The 19,563-nt window shown below is 66.9% G+C and overlaps 1 protein-coding gene across 1 annotated transcript in view; it reads left to right on the top strand.

Moving 5' to 3' along the window:
- The window catches only part of HELQ (helicase, POLQ like), a 46,776-nt gene extending 34,073 nt beyond the window's left edge, over nt 1-12,703 (top strand). The window contains exons 16-18 of the mRNA XM_054172759.1: nt 9,580-9,693; nt 10,827-10,961; nt 12,572-12,703. Of these exons, the coding sequence (XP_054028734.1) occupies nt 9,580-9,693; nt 10,827-10,961; nt 12,572-12,676 (354 nt within the window). The 3' untranslated portion in view covers nt 12,677-12,703. The remainder of the gene's footprint in view (nt 1-9,579; nt 9,694-10,826; nt 10,962-12,571) is intronic.
- The last annotated feature ends 6,860 nt before the right edge of the window (nt 12,704-19,563 follow it).

Below are 19,563 nucleotides of genomic sequence, written 5' to 3'. Positions count from 1 at the left end.
CAGGGCTGCTGCTGCTGCTGCTCTGCCCCTGGGGCTGAGCTCAGGGCTGCTGCTGCTGCTCTGCCCCTGGGGCTGAGCTCAGGGCTGCTGCTGCTGCTGCTCTGCCCCTGGGGCTGAGCTCAGGGCTGCTGCTGCTGCTCTGCCCCTGGGGCTGAGCTCAGGGCTGCTGCTGCTGCTCTGCCCCTGGGGCTGAGCTCAGGGCTGCTGCTGCTGCTGCTCTGCCCCTGGGGCTGAGCTCAGGGCTGCTGCTGCTGCTCTGCCCCTGGGGCTGAGCTCAGGGCTGCTGCTGCTGCTGCTCTGCCCCTGGGGCTGAGCTCAGGGCTGCTGCTGCTGCTGCTCTGCCCCTGGGGCTGAGCTCAGGGCTGCTGCTGCTGCTGCTCTGCCCCTGGGGCTGAGCTCAGGGCTGCTGGCTGCTCCTGCCCCTGGGGCTGAGCTCAGGGCTGCTGCTGCTGCTCTGCCCCTGGGGCTGAGCTCAGGGCTGCTGCTGCTGCTCTGCCCCTGGGGCTGAGCTCAGGGCTGCTGCTGCTGCTGCACTGCCCCTGGGGCTGAGCTCAGGGCTGCTGCTGCTGCTGCACTGCCCCTGGGGCTGAGCTCAGGGCTGCTGCTGCTGCTCTGCCCCTGGGGCTGAGCTCAGGGCTGCTGCTGCTGCTGCTCTGCCCCTGGGCTGAGCTCAGGGCTGCTGCTGCTGCTGCACTGCCCCTGGGGCTGAGCTCAGGGCTGCTGCTGCTGCTCTGCCCCTGGGGCTGAGCTCAGGGCTGCTGCTGCTGCTGCTCTGCCCCTGGGGCTGAGCTCAGGGCTGCTGCTGCTGCTGCTCTGCCCCTGGGGCTGAGCTCAGGGCTGCTGCTGCACTGCCCCTGGGGCTGAGCTCAGGGCTGCTGCTGCTGCTGCACTGCCCCTGGGGCTGAGCTCAGGGCTGCTGCTGCTGCTGCTCTGCCCCTGGGGCTGAGCTCAGGGCTGCTGCTGCTGCTCTGCCCCTGGGGCTGAGCTCAGGGCTGCTGCTGCTGCTGCTCTGCCCCTGGGGCTGAGCTCAGGGCTGCTGCTGCTGCTGCTCTGCCCCTGGGGCTGAGCTCAGGGCTGCTGCTGCTGCTGCTCTGCCCCTGGGGCTGAGCTCAGGGCTGCTGCTGCTCTGCCCCTGGGGCTGAGCTCAGGGCTGCTGCTGCTCTGCCCCTGGGGCTGAGCTCAGGGCTGCTGCTGCTGCTCTGCCCCTGGTGCTGAGCTCAGGGCTGCTGCTGCTGCTCTGCCCCTGGGGCTGAGCTCAGGGCTGCTGCTGCTGCTGCTCTGCCCCTGGGGCTGAGCTCAGGGCTGCTGCTGCTGCTGCTCTGCCCCTGGGGCTGAGCTCAGGGCTGCTGCTGCTGCTCTGCCCCTGGGGCTGAGCTCAGGGCTGCTGCTGCTGCACTGCCCCTGGGGCTGAGCTCAGGGCTGCTGCTGCTGCTGCTCTGCCCCTGGGGCTGAGCTCAGGGCTGCTGCTGCTGCTGCTCTGCCCCTGGGGCTGAGCTCAGGGCTGCTGCTGCTGCTGCTCTGCCCCTGGGGCTGAGCTCAGGGCTGCTGCTGCTCTGCCCCTGGGGCTGAGCTCAGGGCTGCTGCTGCTCAGCCCCTGGGGCTGAGCGCAGGGCTGCTGCTGCTGCTCTGCCCCTGGTGCTGAGCTCAGGGCTGCTGCTGCTGCTCTGCCCCTGGGGCTGAGCTCAGGGCTGCTGCTGCTGCTGCTCTGCCCCTGGGGCTGAGCTCAGGGCTGCTGCTGCTGCTCTGCCCCTGGGGCTGAGCTCAGGGCTGCTGCTGCTGCTGCTCTGCCTCTGGGGCTGAGCTCAGGGCTGCTGCTGCACTGCCCCTGGGGCTGAGCTCAGGGCTGCTGCTGCTGCTGCACTGCCCCTGGGGCTGAGCTCAGGGCTGCTGCTGCTGCACTGCCCCTGGGGCTGAGCTCAGGGCTGCTGCTGCTGCTGCTCTGCCCCTGGGGCTGAGCTCAGGGCTGCTGCTGCTGCTCTGCCCCTGGGGCTGAGCTCAGGGCTGCTGCTGCTGCTGCTCTGCCCCTGGGGCTGAGCTCAGGGCTGCTGCTGCTGCTCTGCCCCTGGGGCTGAGCTCAGGGCTGCTGCTGCTGCTGCTCTGCCCCTGGGGCTGAGCTCAGGGCTGCTGCTGCTGCTGCACTGCCCCTGGGGCTGAGCTCAGGGCTGCTGCTGCTGCTCTGCCCCTGGTGCTGAGCTCAGGGCTGCTGCTGCTGCTCTGCCCCTGGGGCTGAGCTCAGGGCTGCTGCTGCTGCTGCTCTGCCCCTGGGGCTGAGCTCAGGGCTGCTGCTGCTGCTCGGCCCCTGGGGCTGAGCTCAGGGCTGCTGCTGCTGCTGCTCTGCCCCTGGGGCTGAGCTCAGGGCTGCTGCTGCTGCTCTGCCCCTGGGGCTGAGCTCAGGGCTGCTGCTGCTGCTGCTCTGCCCCTGGGGCTGAGCTCAGGGCTGCTGCTGCTGCTGCTGCACTGCCCCTGGGGCTGAGCTCAGGGCTGCTGCTGCTGCTGCTCTGCCCCTGGGGCTGAGCTCAGGGCTGCTGCTGCTGCTGCTCTGCCCCTGGGGCTGAGCTCAGGGCTGCTGCTGCTGCTGCTCTGCCCCTGGGGCTGAGCTCAGGGCTGCTGCTGCTGCTGCTCTGCCCCTGGGGCGGAGCTCAGGGCTGCTGCTGCTGCTGCACTGCCCCTGGGGCTGAGCTCAGGGCTGCTGCTGCTGCTGCACTGCCCCTGGGGCTGAGCTCAGGGCTGCTGCTGCTGCACTGCCCCTGGGGCTGAGCTCAGGGCTGCTGCTGCTGCTGCTCTGCCCCTGAGGCTGAGCTCAGGGCTGCTGCTGCTGCTCTGCCCCTGGGGCTGAGCTCAGGGCTGCTGCTGCTGCTGCACTGCCCCTGGGGCTGAGCTCAGGGCTGCTGCTGCTGCTCTGCCCCTGGGGCTGAGCTCAGGGCTGCTGCTGCTGCTGCTCTGCCCCTGGGGCTGAGCTCAGGGCTGCTGCTGCTGCTGCACTGCCCCTGGGGCTGAGCTCAGGGCTGCTGCTGCTCTGCCCCTGGGGCTGAGCTCAGGGCTGCTGCTGCTGCTGCTCTGCCCCTGGGGCTGAGCTCAGGGCTGCTGCTGCTCTGCCCCTGAGGCTGAGCTCAGGGCTGCTGCTGCTGCTCTGCCCCTGGGGCTGAGCTCAGGGCTGCTGCTGCTGCTGCTCTGCCCCTGGGGCTGAGCTCAGGGCTGCTGCTGCTCTGCCCCTGAGGCTGAGCTCAGGGCTGCTGCTGCTGCTGCTCTGCCCCTGGGGCTGAGCTCAGGGCTGCTGCTGCTGCTGCTCTGCCCCTGGGGCTGAGCTCAGGGCTGCTGCTGCTGCTGCTCTGCCCCTGGGGCTGAGCTCAGGGCTGCTGCTGCTGCACTGCCCCTGGGGCTGAGCTCAGGGCTGCTGCTGCTGCTGCTCTGCCCCTGGGGCTGAGCTCAGGGCTGCTGCTGCTGCTGCTCTGCCCCTGGGGCTGAGCTCAGGGCTGCTGTGCTGCTGCTCATGCCCCTGGGGCTGAGCTCAGGGCGTGCTGCTGCTGCTCCGCATCTGCCCCTGGGGCTGAGCTCAGGGCTGCTGCCTGCCTGCTCTGCCCCTGGGGCTGAGCTCCAGGGCTTGCTGCTGCTGCTGCTCATGCCCCTGGGGCTGAGGCTCAGGGCTGCTGCTGCTGCTGCACTGCCCCTGGGGCTGAGCTCAGGGCGGCGGCTGCCTGCTCTGCCCCTGGTGCTGAGCTCAGGGGCTGCTGCTGCTGCTCTGCCCATGGGGCTGAGATCAGGGTGCTGCTGCTGCCTGCTCTGCCCTGGGGCTGAGCTCAGGGTGCCTGCCTGCTCTGCCCCTGGGGCTGAGCTCAGGGCTGCTGCTGGCTGCTCTGGCCCCTGGGGCTGAGCTCAGGGCTGCTTCTGCCCTGCTCTGCCCCTGGGGCTGAGCTCAGGGCTGCTGCTGCTGCTGCTGCTCTGCCCCTGGGGCTGAGCTCAGGGCTGCTGCTCGCTGCTGCTCTGCCCCTGGGGCTGAGCTCAGGGCTGCTGCTGCTGCTGCACTGCCCCTGGGGATGAGCTCAGGGCTGCTGCTGCTGCTGCTCTGCCCCTGGGGCTGAGCTCAGGGCTGCTGCTGCTGCTGCACTGCCCCTGGGGGCTGAGCTCAGGGCTGCTGCTGCTGCCTCTGGCCCCTAGGGCTGAGCTCAGGGCTGCTGCTGCTGCTGCTCTGCCCCTGGGGCTGAGCTCAGGGCTGCTGCTGCTGCTGCTCTGCCCCTGGGGCTGAGCTCAGGGCTGCTGCTGCTCTGCCCCTGGGGCTGAGCTCAGGGCTGCTGCTGCTGCTGCTCTGCCCCTGGGGCTGAGCTCAGGGCTGCTGCTGCTGCTGCTCTGCCCCTGGGGCTGAGCTCAGGGCTGCTGCTGCTGCACTGCCCCTGGGGCTGAGCTCAGGGCTGCTGCTGCTGCTGCTCTGCCCCTGGGGCTGAGCTCAGGGCTGCTGCTGCTGCTCTGCCCCTGGGGCTGAGCTCAGGGCTGCTGCTGCTGCTGCACTGCCCCTGGGGCTGAGCTCAGGGCTGCTGCTGCTGCTGCTCTGCCCCTGGGGCTGAGCTCAGGGCTGCTGCTGCTGCTGCTCTGCCCCTGGGGCTGAGCTCAGGGCTGCTGCTGCTGCTGCTCTGCCCCTGGGGCTGAGCTCAGGGCTGCTGCTGCTGCTGCTCTGCCCCTGGGGCTGAGCTCAGGGCTGCTGCTTGCTGCTCTGCCCCTGGGGCTGAGCTCAGGGCTGCTGCTGCTGCTGCACTGCCCTTGGGGCTGAGCTCAGGGGCTGCTGCTCTGCCCCTGGGGCTGAGCTCAGGGCTGCTGCTGTGCCCCTGGGGCTGAGCTCAGGGCTGCTGCTGCTGCTGCTCTGCCCCTGGGGCTGAGCTCAGGGCTGCTGCTGCTTGCTGCTCTGCCCCTGGGGCTGAGCTCAGGCTGCTGCTGCTGCTCTGCCCCTGGGGCTGAGCTCAGGGCTGCTGCTGCTGCTCTGCCCCTGGGGCTGAGCTCAGGGCTGCTGCTGCTGCTGCTCTGCCCCTGGGGCTGAGCTCAGGGCTGCTGCTGCTGCTGCTCTGCCCCTGGGGCTGAGCTCAGGGCTGCTTGCTGCTGCTGCTCTGCCCCTGGGGCTGAGCTCAGGGCTGCTGCTGCTGCTGCTCTGCCCCTGGGGCTGAGCTCAGGGCTGCTGCTGCTGCTGCTCTGCCCCTGGGGCTGAGCTCAGGGCTGCTGCTGCACTGCCCCTGGGGCTGAGCTCAGGGCTGCTGCTGATGCTCTGCCCCTGGGGCTGAGCTCAGGGCTGCTGCTGCTGCTGCTCTGCCCCTGGGGCTGAGCTCAGGGCTGCTGCTGCTGCTGCACTGCCCCTGGGGCTGAGCTCAGGGCTGCTGCTGCTGCTGCACTGCCCCTGGGGCTGAGCTCAGGGCTGCTGCTGCTGCTGCTCTGCCCCTGGGGCTGAGCTCAGGGCTGCTGCTGCTGCTGCTCTGCCCCTGGGGCTGAGCTCAGGGCTGCTGCTGCTGCTGCACTTGCCCCTGGGGCTGAGCTCAGGGCTGCTGCTGCTGCTGCTCTGCCCCTGGGGCTGAGCTCAGGGCTGCTGCTGCTGCTGCTCTGCCCCTGGGGCTGAGCTCAGGGCTGCTGCTGCTGCTGCACTGCCCCTGGGGCTGAGCTCAGGGCTGCTGCTGCTGCTCTGCCCCTGGGGCTGAGCTCAGGGCTGCTGCTGCTGCTGCACTGCCCCTGGGGCTGAGCTCAGGGCTGCTGCTGCTGCTGCTCTGCCCCTGGGGCTGAGCTCAGGGCTGCTGCTGCTGCTCTGCCCCTGGGGCTGAGCTCAGGGCTGCTGCTGCTGCTGCTCTGCCCCTGGGGCTGAGCTCAGGGCTGCTGCTGCTGCTCTGCCCCTGGGGCTGAGCTCAGGGCTGCTGCTGCTGCTGCTCTGCCCCTGGGGCTGAGCTCAGGGCTGCTGCTGCTGCACTGCCCCAGGGGCTGAGCTCAGGGCTGCTGCTGCTCTGCCCCCTGGGGCTGAGCTCAGGGCTGCTGCTGCTGCTCTTCACCTGGGGCTGAGCTCAGGGCTGCTGCTGCTCAGCCCCTGGGGCTGAGCTCAGGGCTGCTGCTGCTGCTGCTCTGCCCCTGGGCTGAGCTCAGGGCTGCTGCTGCTGCTGCTCTGCCCCTGGGGCTGAGCTCAGGGCTGCTGCTGCTGCACTGCCCCTGGGGCTGAGCTCAGGGCTGCTGCTGCTGCTGCACTGCCCCTGGGGCTGAGCTCAGGGCTGCTGCTGCTGCTGCTCTGCCCCTGGGGCTGAGCTCAGGGCTGCTGCTGCTGCTGCACTGCCCCTGGGGCTGAGCTCAGGGCTGCTGCTGCTGCTGCACTGCCCCCATGCCACCTCCCCCCCACACTGCAGTGAGCTGGCAGTGTGTGGGTTGGTGACCTGACAGGGCAAGCAGCTGGCTCAGCTCTGGGGCCACAGGAGGCTGTGAAAGCAACAAGTGAGAGGCCTGGCACCCACTCAGAGACCCCAGAGACAGGAGGGCTCCCAAAGCAGGCAGCAGGCAGCAGCTGCAGGTCTGGCATTGGGCTGTGGGAGCTCCCCTGGGCTGCCCAAAGGAAGGGCAGGGACAAGGACAAGCTGCTGAGGCTTCAAGGATGGAGAGGGGACTGCTGCTGGCCAGCCAGGGCCCCTCAGGGCAGCATGGAGGACACAGAGGAGATGGCAACAGGGACTGTGGATGAGCTACAGTTCAACCACATCATCCCCCCTGGGGTCAGAGCCTGCTGCTGCAGAGCTCCTGGGGAAAGGAGGAGTCTGCAGCTGTGGGGCTGCCAAAGCTCTGCTCACAGAGAGCTCTGGGCTGGAAGGGAGCTCAGAGCCCCTGCAGGCCAAGCCCCTGCCCTCAGCAGGGACATCCTCCCCTGCAGCAGCTTGCCCAGAGCCCTCTCCAGCCTCCCCTGCAAGCTCTCCAGCCATGGGGCCACAACCACCTCCCTGGGCAACCTCTTGCAGGCTTCCAGCAGCCTCCTGGGGCACAACTTGTTCCTCACATCCAAGCTCCAGCTGCTCTGCTCTCATCTCAACCCATTGCCCCTGGGGCTGTCCCTGCAGCCCTTTGGCAGCAGTCCCTCTGCAGCCTGCTTGCAGCCCCTGCAGGGACTGGCAGCTGCTCTGGGCTCTGCCTGCAGCCTTCTCTTCTGCAGGCTCAACACCCCCAGCTCCCTCAGCCTGGCCCCACAGCAGAGCTGCTCCAAGCCCCTCAGCATCTTGCTGGCCTCCTCTGGAGCCTCTCCCTCAGCTCCAGCTCCCTCCTGTGCTGAGGGCTCCAGAGCTGGCCCCAGCCCTGCAGGTGAGGTCTCCCCAGGGCAGAGCAGAGGGGCAGGATCCCTCTCTCCAGCTCTGGCCACCCTGCTTTGGGTGCAGCCCAGGCTGCCCTTGGCCTCCTGTGCTGCCAGTGCCCAGTGCTGGCTACTGCTCAGCTGCCCATGAAGGATCCAGCAGCAGCTGGAGGCCACCATGGCCTTGCTGCAGCCCTGGCAGAGCTAAGCAGTGGTTTTGCTGTCCCTTGTTCCTGGGGAGCAGAGCCCAACCCCCCCTGGCTGCAGCCTCCTCTCAGGGAGCTGCAGAGAGCAAGGAGGTCTCCCTCAGCCTCCTCTGCTCCACACTCCCCACCCCCAGCTCCCTCAGCTGCTCCTCCCCAGCCCTCTTCCCCAGACCCTTCCCCACCTTTCCTGCCCTTCCCTGGCCCTGCTCCAGCTCCTCAAGCTCCTTCTGGCAGCCAGGAGCCCAAAGCTGAGCCCAGCCCTCAAGCTGTGGCCTCCCCAGTGCTGAGCCCAGGGGCACAATCCCTGCCCTGCTCCTGCTGCCCACACCACTGCTGCTCCAGCCCAGGCTGCTGCTGCCCTCCTTGCCCCCCGGCCCCCCCCCAGCCTCCTCTCCAGCTGCTGCCACCCAGCACCCCCAGGGCTTGCTCTGCTGCCCACTTTCCAGCCCCTCTGCCCCCAGCCTGCAGCCTTCCTGGGGTGGCTGTGCCCCAGGCTCAGGCCCCAGCCCTTGACCTTGTTGAGCCTCCTGCAGCTGAGCTCAGCCCTGGCTGCAGCCTGCCCTGGGGCCTCTGCAGAGCCTTCCTGCCCTCCAGCAGCTCAACTCTGCCCCCCCCAGCTTGCTGTCCTCTGCAGAGTGCCCTGAGGCTGCCTGGATTCTCTCACCCAGGTCACTGACAAAGGCTTCAATGAGCCCTGGGAGCCCCCCTGGTGCCCAGCTGCCAGCTGCCTTCCCCTCCCCTGCCCTCAGCCCCTGGGGCCTGCATTGAGCAGTGCCCCAGCTTGGGGCTGCTCAGCTGAGGGTGCTGAGCACAGTTCTGCCAGCACCAGGGCTGGCTGCCAGCACCAGGGCTGCCTCTCTCTCCAGCTGGCAGCTGCTGAGGCTGCCAGAGCCCAGTGCCAGCCTGGGCTCAATCACTGAGCACCTACCGGGTGGCCAAGGGCTCAGGCCCAGCCAGCAGGGATTCAGGCAGGGCAGGGCCTGCCTGACCAACCTGATCTCCTTCCATGCCCAGGGGGCTGCCTGGGGGATGTGGGGCAGGCTGTGGATGGAGTCTGCTTGGACTGCAGCCAGGCACCAGTGGTGTGCCCCAGGGAGCAGGGCTGGGCCCCAGCCTGATCAATATCTTCATTGATGATCTGGAGGAGGGGATGGAGTCCATCAGCAGGGAATGTGCAGCTGACAGCAAGCTGGGGGCAGGAGCTGAGCTGTGAGAGGGCAGCAGAGCTCTGCAGAGGGACCTGGCCAGGCTGGGCAGAGGGGCAGAGGCCAAGGGCAGGAGATTGAACACAGCCAAGTGCCAGGGGCTGCACTTTGGCCACAGCAACCCCAGGCAGAGCCACAGGCTGGGGGCAGAGGGGCTGAGAGCAGCCAGGCAGAGAGGGACCTGGGGGTGCTGGGGGAGAGCAGCTGAAGAGGAGCCTGCAGTGTGCCCAGGGGCCAAGAAGGCCAAGGGCAGCCTGGCCTGGGTCAGGCAGAGTGTGGCCAGCAGGAGCAGGGAAGTCCTTGTGCCCTGTGCTCAGCACTGCTGAGGCCACAGCTTGAGTCCTGTGTCCAGCTCTTGGCTGCTGAGGGTAGGAAAGAGGTTGAGCTGCTGGAAGGTGTCCAGAGAAGGGCAACAAAGCTGGGGAGGGGTCTGGGGCACAGCCCTGTGAGGAGAGGCTGAGGGAGCTGGGGTTGCTTAGCCTGCAGAAGAGGAGGCTCAGGGGAGACCTTCTTGCTCTCTGCAACTCCCTGCAGGGAGGTTGGAGCCAGCTGGGGGTTGGGCTCTTCTGCCAGGCCCCCAGCCCCAGAACAAGAGGACACAGTCTCAAGCTGTGCCAGGGGAGGTTGAGGCTGGAGGGGAGGAGAAAGTTCTTCCCAGCCAGAGGAATTGGCCACTGGGATGAGCTGCCCAGGGAGGTGGTGGAGTCCCCAGCCCTGGGGGTGTTCAGGAGGGGATTGGATGTGGCCCTTGGTGCCATGGTGTAGCCATGAGCTCTGTGGTGCCAGCTTGGACTCCATGACCCTTGGGGTCTCTTCCAGCCTTGGTGCCTCTGTGATGCTGTGATTTTCAGGGCTTTCTCTTTGCTCTGCCCTCCCCCTGCAGGAACTGGATGAATTCTGGGTGTACAAAGCCCTGCTGGCAGAGCTCACCAAGAAGCTGACCTACTGTGTGCAGCCAGAGCTCATCCCCCTGATGGAGGTGGCAGGGGTGCAGGAGGTCAGTGACCCTGCCCTGGGCAGGCTCAGCTGGGCTGCTGGCTGCCCTGCTGAGGGCAGCTGGGGGCCCAGCTCAGTGGCTGTGGGGCTCATCCCCAGCTGCTGGCACCCAGCACCCCCCAGGACCTCTGCTGGGCACTCTGCAGCCACTCTGCCCCAAGCCTGCACTGCTCAAGCCTAGGCTCAGTCTAGGCTCAGAGCAAGCAAGGCCCAAAGGGCTGTGTGGGGAGGTCCCTCCTGGGGCTGCAGCTGTGCCTGGGGGGAAGGATTTCTGCTTTGAGATGAAGCAGAGAGAAGTGGGGGAAGGGCTTGGGCCTGGAGCAGACTCCTCCTGCTCATCCTCAGTGCCTGTTCCAATGAGCTGACATTGGGCCTGGGGGTGGTCTGGGGCAGACCCAGGCCCTGAGCCAGGCTGGGCAGGGACTGGCTGCAGAGCAGCCCTGGAGGAAAGGCCTTGGGGGTGCTGGGGGAGGAGAAGCTCAGCAGGAGCCAGCAGGGAGCACTTGCAGCCCAGAGAGCCAAGCAGAGCCTGGGCTGCAGCAAGAGAAGTGTGGCCAGCAGGGCCAGGGAGGGGATTCTGCCCCTCTGCTCCACTCTGCTGAGCCCACAGCTGCAGCTCTGGGGCCAGCTCTGCAGCCTCTGTGCCAGGAAGGCTGTGGAGGGGCTGGAAGGGGTCCAGAGCAGGGCCAGGAGGAGGAGCAGAGGGCTGGAGCTGCTCTGAGCACAGCCTGAGAGAGTTGGGGTTGTGCAGGCTGCAGAGGAGAAGGCTCCCAGGAGACCTTCTGGTGGCCTTGCAGGAGCTGCAGGGGGCTGCAAGAGAGCTGGGGAGGGACTTTGGAGGGGGTGAGGGAGGGCTAGGAGTGGGGGGGCTGGAGCAGAAGTAGAAGTGGGGAGCTGGAGCTTGGCTGTGAGGAAGAAGTTGTTGGCCAGGAGGGTGGTGAGAGCCTGGCCCAGGCTGCCCAGGGAGGTGGTGGAAGCCTCCTGGCTGGAGGTGTTTGCAGCCAGGCTGGAGGTGGCTGTGAGCAACCTGCTGTGGTGTGAGGTGTCCCTGCCCAGGGCAGGGGGCTGGGGCTGGCTGAGCCTGGGGGTCTCTTCCAGCCCTGGCAGCTCTGTGACTGTGACTCTGGCTTGCAGGCTCGAGCCAAGCAGCTGCACAGGGCAGGCTACAGGACCCTGGCACACCTGGCTCATGCCCAGCCTGCAGCCCTGGTGAGCAGGGTTGGGCTCCTGTCCCACAGGCAGGCCTGCCAGATTGTCTCATCTGCAAAGGTAAGGCAGGGCCAGGGCTGCTGCAGAGCTCCTCTGGCAAGGGGGTCTGGGGCAGCATCCAAAGCAGCCTGGGCAGCAGGGGGAGGGAGGGGATCCTGCCCCTCTGCTCTGCTCAGAGCTGTGTCCAGCTCTGGAGCCCCAGAACAAGAGAGACCTGGAGCTGATGGAGGCCACCAAGATGCTCAGAGGGCTGCAGGACCTCTGCCATGGGGACAGGCTGAGAGCCCTGGGGGTGCTGAGTGTGGAGAGCAGAAGGCTGAGAGGGAGCTGAGCAATGGCTCTCAGGAGCTGAGGGCTGGGGGGCAGGAAGGGAGGCACAGGGACAGCCTCTGCTCACTGTGCCCTGGCACAGGCCAAGGGGCAAGGGATGGAAAGTGCAGCCCAGGAGCTTCCAGCTCAGCATCAGGAGCAACTTCTTGGCTGGGAGGCTGCCAGAGGCCTGGAGCAGGCTGCCCAGAGAGGTTGTGGAGTCTCCTTCTGTGGAGCCTCTGCAGCCCTGGCTGGCTGTGTTCTGTGTGCCCTGGGCTGGATCCTCTGCTCCTGCTCTGCCAGGGGCTGCCACTGGAAGCTCTCCAGGGCTCCCTTCCAGCTCCCAGCACCCTGGGATGAGCTCCTGGGGTTTCCAGCTGCAGTTCAGTGTCTGCAGGGCAGCTGCAGGCAGGCTGGGCAGGGGCTGCTCAGAAGGGGCTGTGGGGACAGGAGGAGCAGCAAAGGGCTGGAGCTGGAGCAGGGCAGAGGTAGGTTGGAGCTGAGGAGGAAGCTCTGCACAGGGAGGCTGGAGAGACTCTGGCACAGGCTGCCCAGGGAGGTGCTGCAGGCTCCAGCCCTGCAGCCCTTCAAGCTCAGCCTGGCTGTGGCCCTGGGCAGCCTGCTGCAGCTGGAGCTGTGCCTGCTGCCTGCAGGGGCTTGCACAGGATGCCCTTGGAGCCTCCCTGCCAGCCCAATGCAGGCTCTGAGTGCCTCAAAGGGAAGGGTTCAGCCTCCTGGCTGGGGGTTGTGCCCCAGCCTCTGCTCTGCCCTCAGAGCAGGCTGGGAGAGTCTGAGGCCATCTCTCTAAGGCCACAGCCCCCCCAGCATGCTGAGGAGTGGAAGGGAGCCCTGGAGCTCAGCCACTGCACCCCCCCTGCTCCAGCAGGGCTCCCCAGCTTGCCCAGCAGCCCCACAGCCAGGGCAGGAGGCTCCACAAGCTCTGTGGGCAGCCTGCTCCAGGCCTGCAGCAGCCTCCCATCTCCTCCTGTTCAGGTGGAACCTCCTGGCTTCCAGTTTGTGCCCCCCTGTCCTGTCCTGGGGCACCTCTGGCCAGAGCCTTCTTGGCCCTGAGGGCACACTGCTGGCCCCTGGTGGGTTGGGGATGGCTGAGAGTGGAGCAGCTCCTGAGCCACAGGCAGAGCTGCAAGCTTAGACTAGCTTGGAACCAAGCAGCTTGGCAAAGACCTCAGAGCTCATCCAGTCCAACCCAGCACCATCTGATCCACTCAGCCAGGGCACCAAGGGCCTCAGCCAGGCTCTCCTTGCAGCTGTGTTGGGCACAGGAGGGCTGGGAGCTGTGCCAGGCTGGTGCCCACCTGCCAGTGGCTTGGGCTGGGCCTCACTCCTTGCTCTCCTTCCAGATGCTGCTGAGTGAAAAAGCTGAGGCTCTGCAGGAGGAAGTTGAAGAGCTCCTGAAGGTCCCCACAGATGCTCCAGGGAGCCCTCAGCCTGCAGGCAGCTCCTGAAGCCAGCCCTGGGGATGTTTTAATGGCTGCAGCTTGGCTGTGTGGAGCTGCTGCACTTGCAATAAACATGGAACAGCTTTGGGAAGCCTCAGGTCTGGGTTCAGAGCCTCTCTGCAGCACCTGCCAGCTGCTGGGGCTCTGCAGCTCCCTGAGAGGAGGCTGCAGCCAGCGGGGGTTGGGCTCTGCTCCCCAGGAACAAGGGCCAGGAGGAGAGGCAATGGCCTCAGGCTGCCCCAGGGGAGGCTTAGGTTGGAGAGGAGGAAGAATCTCTCTGCTGCCAGAGTGGTCAGGGCCTGGCAGAGGCTGCCCAGGGGGTGGTGCAGTCCCCATGCCTGGAGGTGCTGCAGCAAGCTGTGCCCATGGCACCTGGGGCCAGGGCTTGGTGGCCATGGGTGGGCTGGGTTGGTGCTGGGCTGGGTGACCTTGGAGGCCTTTTCCACCCCAAACCATTCCAAGACTCCAGAAGTTGTTGAGGTTTGAGCAGGGACTGCCCTGCTCTGTTGCCAGGAGTCTGAGGGAGACCTCCCCAGGAGCAAGGGCCAGGAGGAGAGGCAATGGCCTCAGGCTGCCCCAGGGGAGGCTCAGGTTGGAGAGGGGCAGCAGTGGTGTGGGCAGCAGGAGCAGGGCAGGGATTGTGCCCCTGGGCTCAGCACTGGGGAGGCCACAGCTTGAGGGCTGGGCTCAGCTTTGGGCTCCTGGCTGCCAGAAGGAGCTTGAGGAGCTGGAGCAGGGCCAGGGAAGGGCAGGAAAGGTGGGGAAGGGTCTGGGGAAGAGGGCTGGGGAGGAGCAGCTGAGGGAGCTGGGGGTGGGGAGTGTGGAGCAGAGGAGGCTGAGGGAGACCTCCTTGCTCTCTGCAGCTCCCTGAGAGGAGGCTGCAGCCAGGGGGGGTTGGGCTCTGCTCCCCAGGAACAAGGGCCAGGAGGAGAGGCAATGGCCTCAGGCTGCCCCAGGGGAGGCTCAGGTTGGAGAGGAGAAGAAACTTCTTCCCTGCAAGGGTTCTGCAAGCCTGGCCCAGGCTGCCCAGGGAGGGGGTTGGATGCTCATCCCTGGAGGGGTTGCAGAGCTGTGGTGCTGAGGCCATGGCTCAGCCCCAGCCTGGGCTGAGGCAGAGGCTGGTTGGAGCCCAGGACCTTTAAGGCCTTCTCCAGCCTAAACAATTCTGTGTTTGGAAGGTTTTAGCTGTGAACCTCCTGAGCACCAGGCTGGGACCAAGGGCTGTGGGCCTCAGTCCTGCCTGGCTTTGGCCATAGCCCTGGGGAGGTGCTCTGGGGCCTGCACTGCCTGCTGCCTCCTGCTGAGCCTGAGGCTCATGGATGGCTGAACCTGACCTTGGACACAGGCACAGGATGGGTTGGGTGGGGAGGGACAGCTGCTGGAGAGGGTCCTGAGGAGGCCACAGAGATCAGCAGAGGGCTGCAGAACCTCCCCTGAGTGCTGGGTTCAGATCCTGCCTCTCTGCCCTGCTCAGCCCCCACCTGCAGCACTGCCTCCAAGGCTGTGCTGGGCTGAGCCCCAGCAGTGTGGGCAGCAGGGGCAGGGAGGGGATTCTGCCCTCTGCTCTGCTCAGCCCTCCCCTGCAGGGCTGGGGCAGCTCTGGGGCCCCCAGCACAAGGACCTGGAGCTGCTGGAGAGGCTCCAGAGGAGGCCACAGAGATGAGCAGAGGCTGCAGAGCCTCCCCTGTGGGACCAGGCTGGGAGAGCTGGGGCTGATGGAGGGGAGAAGAGAAGGCTGCAGGCAGAGCTCAGAGCAGCTTCCAGTCCCTGCAGGGCTCCAGGAGGGCTGGGGAGGGACTCTGGCCAAGGCCCTGAGCAGCCTGGGGCTGGGGGGAGCTGTCCCTGCCCAGGGCAGGGGGCTGGAGCTGGCTGAGCTCTGAGCTCCCTTCCCACCCAACCCCTTCTGGGATTGCAAGCCCCAGAGGCAGAGCTTCTGTCCCCCTCCCAAGCTGCTTGGCTGAGGCTGGGGTCTGTGCCATGCTGTGCCTCAGCCTCTCTTGGCTGCCAGAGTGCTGGCAGTGCTGGGAGCTGGCACTGCTGGGAGCTGGCACTGCTGGGAGCTGGCAGTGCTGGGGGCTGGCAGTGCTGGGGGCTGGCACTGCTGGGAGCTGGCAGTGCTGGCAGCTGGCAGTGCTGGCAGCTGGCAGTGCTGGGCTCAGGGCACTTTTGCATCCACCCTGTGCTTAGCTTGATGCAGACAGGGGCTGGGAGTGCCAGGCTGAGGAACAATGGCTTGGAGCTGGGAGAGGAGAGACTGAGAGTGGAGAGGAGGAAGAGATCCTTGAGAGTGAGGCTGGGGAGACTCTGGCACAGGCTGCCCAGGGAGGCTGTGGCTGCCTCCTGCCTGGAGGGGCTCAGGGCCAGGCTGGATGAGGCCCTGAGCAGGCTGGGGCTGGGGGGAGGGGTCCCTGCCCATGGCAGGGGGCTTGGAGCTGGCTGATCTTGAAGGTCACTTCCCACCCCAACCCCTCTGGGATCCCTTGAGCCCTTCCTCCCTGCAGCAACCTCTTCAGGTGCTTTGCACAGGAAGCTTTTTCCCTGGGTGGAGGTGGGAGAGAGGACAGGAAGGAAAGAGGCTGCAGGTGGTGCTGGGAGGGTGCTGCTGAGCTGCTTTGGTGCCAGGGGCAGCTCTGTGCTCCCAGGAGGAGGTGTGGGGCTCATGCCTGCTGTGGGCAAGTCTCTGCTGAGGCTGCAGTCAGCACCTGCTGCAGGGCAGAGAGCTCTGAGTGGCTGCAATGAGATCTTCCTCTCCTGCTCTGTGCCCTGTGGGCACCACCTGGAGCCCAGCAGCTCTCACTTCAGGAGGAGAAACTTCTTTGGGGTGAGGCTGCTGGAGCCTGGAGCAGGCTGCCAGAGGGGTTGGGGAGTCTCCTGCTCTGGGGAGCTTCCAACCCTGGCCCCTGGGCAAGCTGCTGTGGGTGCCCTGCTGTGACAGGGGGGTTGCAGTGGCTCCAGAGGGCCCTTCCAACCCTCAGCATGCTGGGGGGTGCTGTGCTAGCTGCAGACCCTTCTCCATGAGCCACAGAGACCTGGGGCAGAGCTGGGGGCTGAGAGGCACAGAGCTGCCAGGCCTGGAAGAGACCCCAAGGCTCAGCCAGCCCCAGCCCCCTGCCCTGGGCAGGGACACCTCACACCACAGCAGGTTGCCCACAGCCTGGGCAGCTCTGCCTGTGCCCTGCCTGGGCAGCTCTGCCTGTGCCCTGCCTTTGAAAGCTTCATTTCACCTCTCTCAGCAGGATGGTGCCAAGGGCCAGGGCTGGGCTGGGCACTAAAGGAGTGCCAGAGGCTCCCCAGGGAGCTCTCTGCTTCCCAGAGGGAAGGGAAAGGGAAGGAGGGAGAGAGGCTGCTGGGCTGGGGAAGAAACTAAAGCAGCTGGGATGGAAAGAGCAAAGCCCTGGGACAGAGGCAGAGACACAAAGCCAGGGGGGAGCCAGCCCCTGAGGGCAAGGAGTCAGCACTGGCACCACTGGTGCTGGGCACAAGTCCAGGCTGGGCTCAGCAGCAGCTGGGAACTGGGCCCAGGAGCTGCATTCTGGAGCTGGGCTCAGGAGCTGCTGGATGGAGATCAGAGGCAGAGGGGACAGAGAGCTCCTGCACAGCAGCCAGGGAGGAAGAGGCCTGGCCCTCAGCTGGCTCCTGAAGATCACAGGATCAGAGTCTCACAGTATTGCCAAGGTTGGAAGAGACCTCGAGGATCATGGAGTCCAACCTGGCACCACAGAGCTCATGGCTACACCATGGCTCCAAGGGCCACATCCAGTCCCCTCCTGAACACCTCCAGGCATGGGGACTCCACCACCTCCCTGGGCAGCACATTCCAATGGCTAACAACTCTCTCTGGGAAGAACTTTCTCCTCCCCTCCAGCCTCAACCTCCCCTGGCACAGCTGCAGACTGTGTCCTCTTGTTCTGGGGCTGAGGGCCTGGCCCAGCTGGCTCCAACCTCCCTGCAGGGAGCTGCAGAGAGCAAGAAGGTCTCCCCTGAGCCTCCTCTTCTGCAGGCTGAGCAACCCCAGCTCCCTCAGCCTCTCCTCACAGGGCTGTGCCCCAGACCCCTCCCCAGCCTTGTGCCCCAGACCCCTCCCCAGCTTTGTTGCCCTTCTCTGGACACCTTCCAGCAGCTCAACCTCTTTCCTACCCTCAGGAGCCCAGAGCTGGACACAGGACTCAAGCTGTGGCCTCAGCAGTGCTGAGCACAGGGCACAAGGACTTCCCTGCTGCTGCTGGCCACACTCTGCCTGACCCAGGCCAGGCTGCCCTTGGCCTTCTTGGCCCCCTGGGCACACTGCTGCCTCCTCTTCAGCTGCTCTCCCCCAGCACCCCCAGCTCCCTCTCTGCCTGCCTGCTCTCAGCCCCTCTGCCCCCAGCCTGTGGCACTGCCTGGGGTTGCTGTGGCCCAAGTGCAGCCCCTGGCACTTGGCTGTGTTCAATCTCCTGCCCTTGGCCTCTGCCCCTCTGCCCAGCCTGGCCAGGTCCCTCTGCAGAGCTCTGCTGCCCTCTCACAGCTCAGCTCCTGCCCCCAGCTTGCTGTCAGCTGCACATTCCCTGCTGATGGACTCCATCCCCTCCTCCAGATCATCAATGAAGATATTGATCAGGCTGGGGCCCAGCACTGCTCCCTGGGGCACACCACTGGTGCCTGGCTGCCAGCTGGCTGTGGCACCATTCACCACCACTCTCTGGGCTCAGCCTCCAGCCAGTTCCTCACCCAGCTCAGAGCTGCTGTCCCAGCCAGGGGCTGGCAGCTTGGCCAGGAGCTTGCTGGGGGGGATGGTGGCAAAGGCCTTGCTGCAGTCCAGGCAGACTCCATCCACAGCCTGCCCCACAGCTACCAGGCAGTCCCCTGGGCATGGAAGGATGCCATCCATGGGCTGCAAGCCCTTGTTTGAGGTCCCCTGAGCTGCCTGCTGCTCCCCACAGGTGCCCCAGGTGGCACCCAAGGTGCAGCAGTGCCCTTGGTCTGCAGCCCAGCCCTGGGCAGGAGCTGTGCCAGCAGGTTCTGAGTGCCAGCAGCAGCCCCTGGCTGTGCCACCCTGCCCTGAGCTGCAGGCAGTGCCCCAGTGAGCAGAGCCCGAGCTGGGCAGTGCCAGAACCAGCCCTGGGGCAGCTCAGGGCAGGACAGAGGGCCCAGCAGGAGCAGGGTGCTGAGGGCCAAGTGGTGGCAGTGCCAAGCTGGGCTCTGGGAGCAGGCAGCCTGGGGGCTCTGCAGGGCTCTGCCAAGCCTGGCTCTGGCAGCAGGCAGCCTGGGAGCTCTGCAGGGCTCTGCCAAGCCTGGCTCTGGCAGCAGGCAGCCTGAGGGCTCTGCCAAGCCTGGCTCTGGGAGCAGGCAGCCTGGGGGCTCTGCAGGGCTCTGCCAAGCCTGGCTCTGGCAGCAGGCAGCCTGGGGGCTCTGCAGGGCTCTGCCAAGCCTGGCTCTGGCAGCAGGCAGCCTGGGGGCTCTGCAGGGCTCTGCCAAGCCTGGCTCTGGCAGCAGGCAGCCTGAGGGCTCTGCCAAGCCTGGCTCTGGCAGCAGGCAGCCTGGGGGCTCTGCAGGGCTCTGCCAAGCCTGGCTCTGGCAGCAGGCAGCCTGGGAGCTCTGCAGGGCTCTGCCAAGCCTGGCTCTGGCAGCAGGCAGCCTGAGGGCTCTGCCAAGCTTGGCTCTGGCAGCAGGCAGCCTGGGAGCTCTGCAGGGCTCTGCCAAGCCTGGCTCTGGGTACAGGCAGCCTGAGGGCTCTGCCAAGCCTGGCTCTGGCAGCAGGCAGCCTGGGGGCTCTGCAGGGCTCTGCCAAGCCTGGCTCTGGCAGCAGGCAGCCTGAGGGCTCTGCCAAGCCTGGCTCTGGCAGCAGGCAGCCTGAGGGTTCTGCCAAGCTTGGCTCTGGCAGCAGGCAGCCTGAGGGCTCTGCCAAGCCTGGCTCTGGCAGCAGGCAGCCTGAGGGCTCTGCCAAGCCTGGCTCTGGCAGCAGGCAGCCTGGGGGCTCTGCAGGGCTCTGCCAAGCCTGGCTCTGGCAGCAGGCAGCCTGAGGGCTCTGCCAAGCCTGGCTCTGGCAGCAGGCAGCCTGAGGGTTCTGCCAAGCTTGGCTCTGGGAGCAGGCAGCCTGAGGGCTCTGCCAAGCTTGGCTCTGGCAGCAGGCAGCCTGAGGTCTCTGTAGGGCTCTGCCAAGCCTGGCTCTGGCAGCAGGCAGCCTGAGGGCTCTGCCAAGCCTGGCTCTGGCAGCAGGCAGCCTGGGGGCTCTGCAGGGCTCTGCCAAGCCTGGCTCTGGCAGCAGGCAGCCTGAGGGCTCTGCAGGGCTCTGCCAAGCCTGGCTCTGGCAGCAGGCAGCCTGGGGGCTCTGCAGGGCTCTGCCAAGCCTGGCTCTGGGAGCAGGCAGCCTGGGGGCTCTGCCAAGCCTGGCTCTGGCAGCAGGCAGCCTGGGGGCTCTGCAGGGCTCTGCTGGGCTCAGCACCTCCTGCAGCACTGCAGTTTGCCAGCTGCAGGCTCAGTGCAAAGGCTTCCAGCAGCAGCTCTGAAGCTGGGGGGCAGCTGAGGGAGGGCTGCTGAAAGCCTGGCCCCAAGGTGTCCTTCCCCAGCAGCTGCTGGGGGAAGCTAAGGCAGAAGCAGTGAGTTCCAGCTGAGGAAGCTGTGTGCAGGCTGCTCCCCCCCAGCAGCTCTGCCTGCAGGAATGGCCTCCAGGGGCTGTGCCAAGCACTGGGCAGCAGCTCAGCTGCCTTCTGAAGGCCTTGGCTCAGCCCTGGGGCTTGTGTGCTGCTCCTGAGAGAGGAATCCTTCCTGCAGCAGTCATCCCACAGCTTCCTCTGGCTGTGGGCACAGACTGGGTTGGGCTGGAAGGGAGCTCAAAGCCAAGGGCAGGGACACCTCCCACCACAGCAGGTTGCTCAGGGCCTTGCCCTGAGTCCCTCCCCAGCCCTCCTGGAGCC

Source organism: Dryobates pubescens, chromosome 24 (assembly GCF_014839835.1).
Source record: "Dryobates pubescens isolate bDryPub1 chromosome 24, bDryPub1.pri, whole genome shotgun sequence".
NCBI classification, from domain to species: Eukaryota; Metazoa; Chordata; class Aves; order Piciformes; family Picidae; genus Dryobates; species Dryobates pubescens.
The sequence above is the reverse complement of the archived record's forward strand: the minus strand, read 5'-3'. Positions and strand labels throughout refer to the sequence as shown.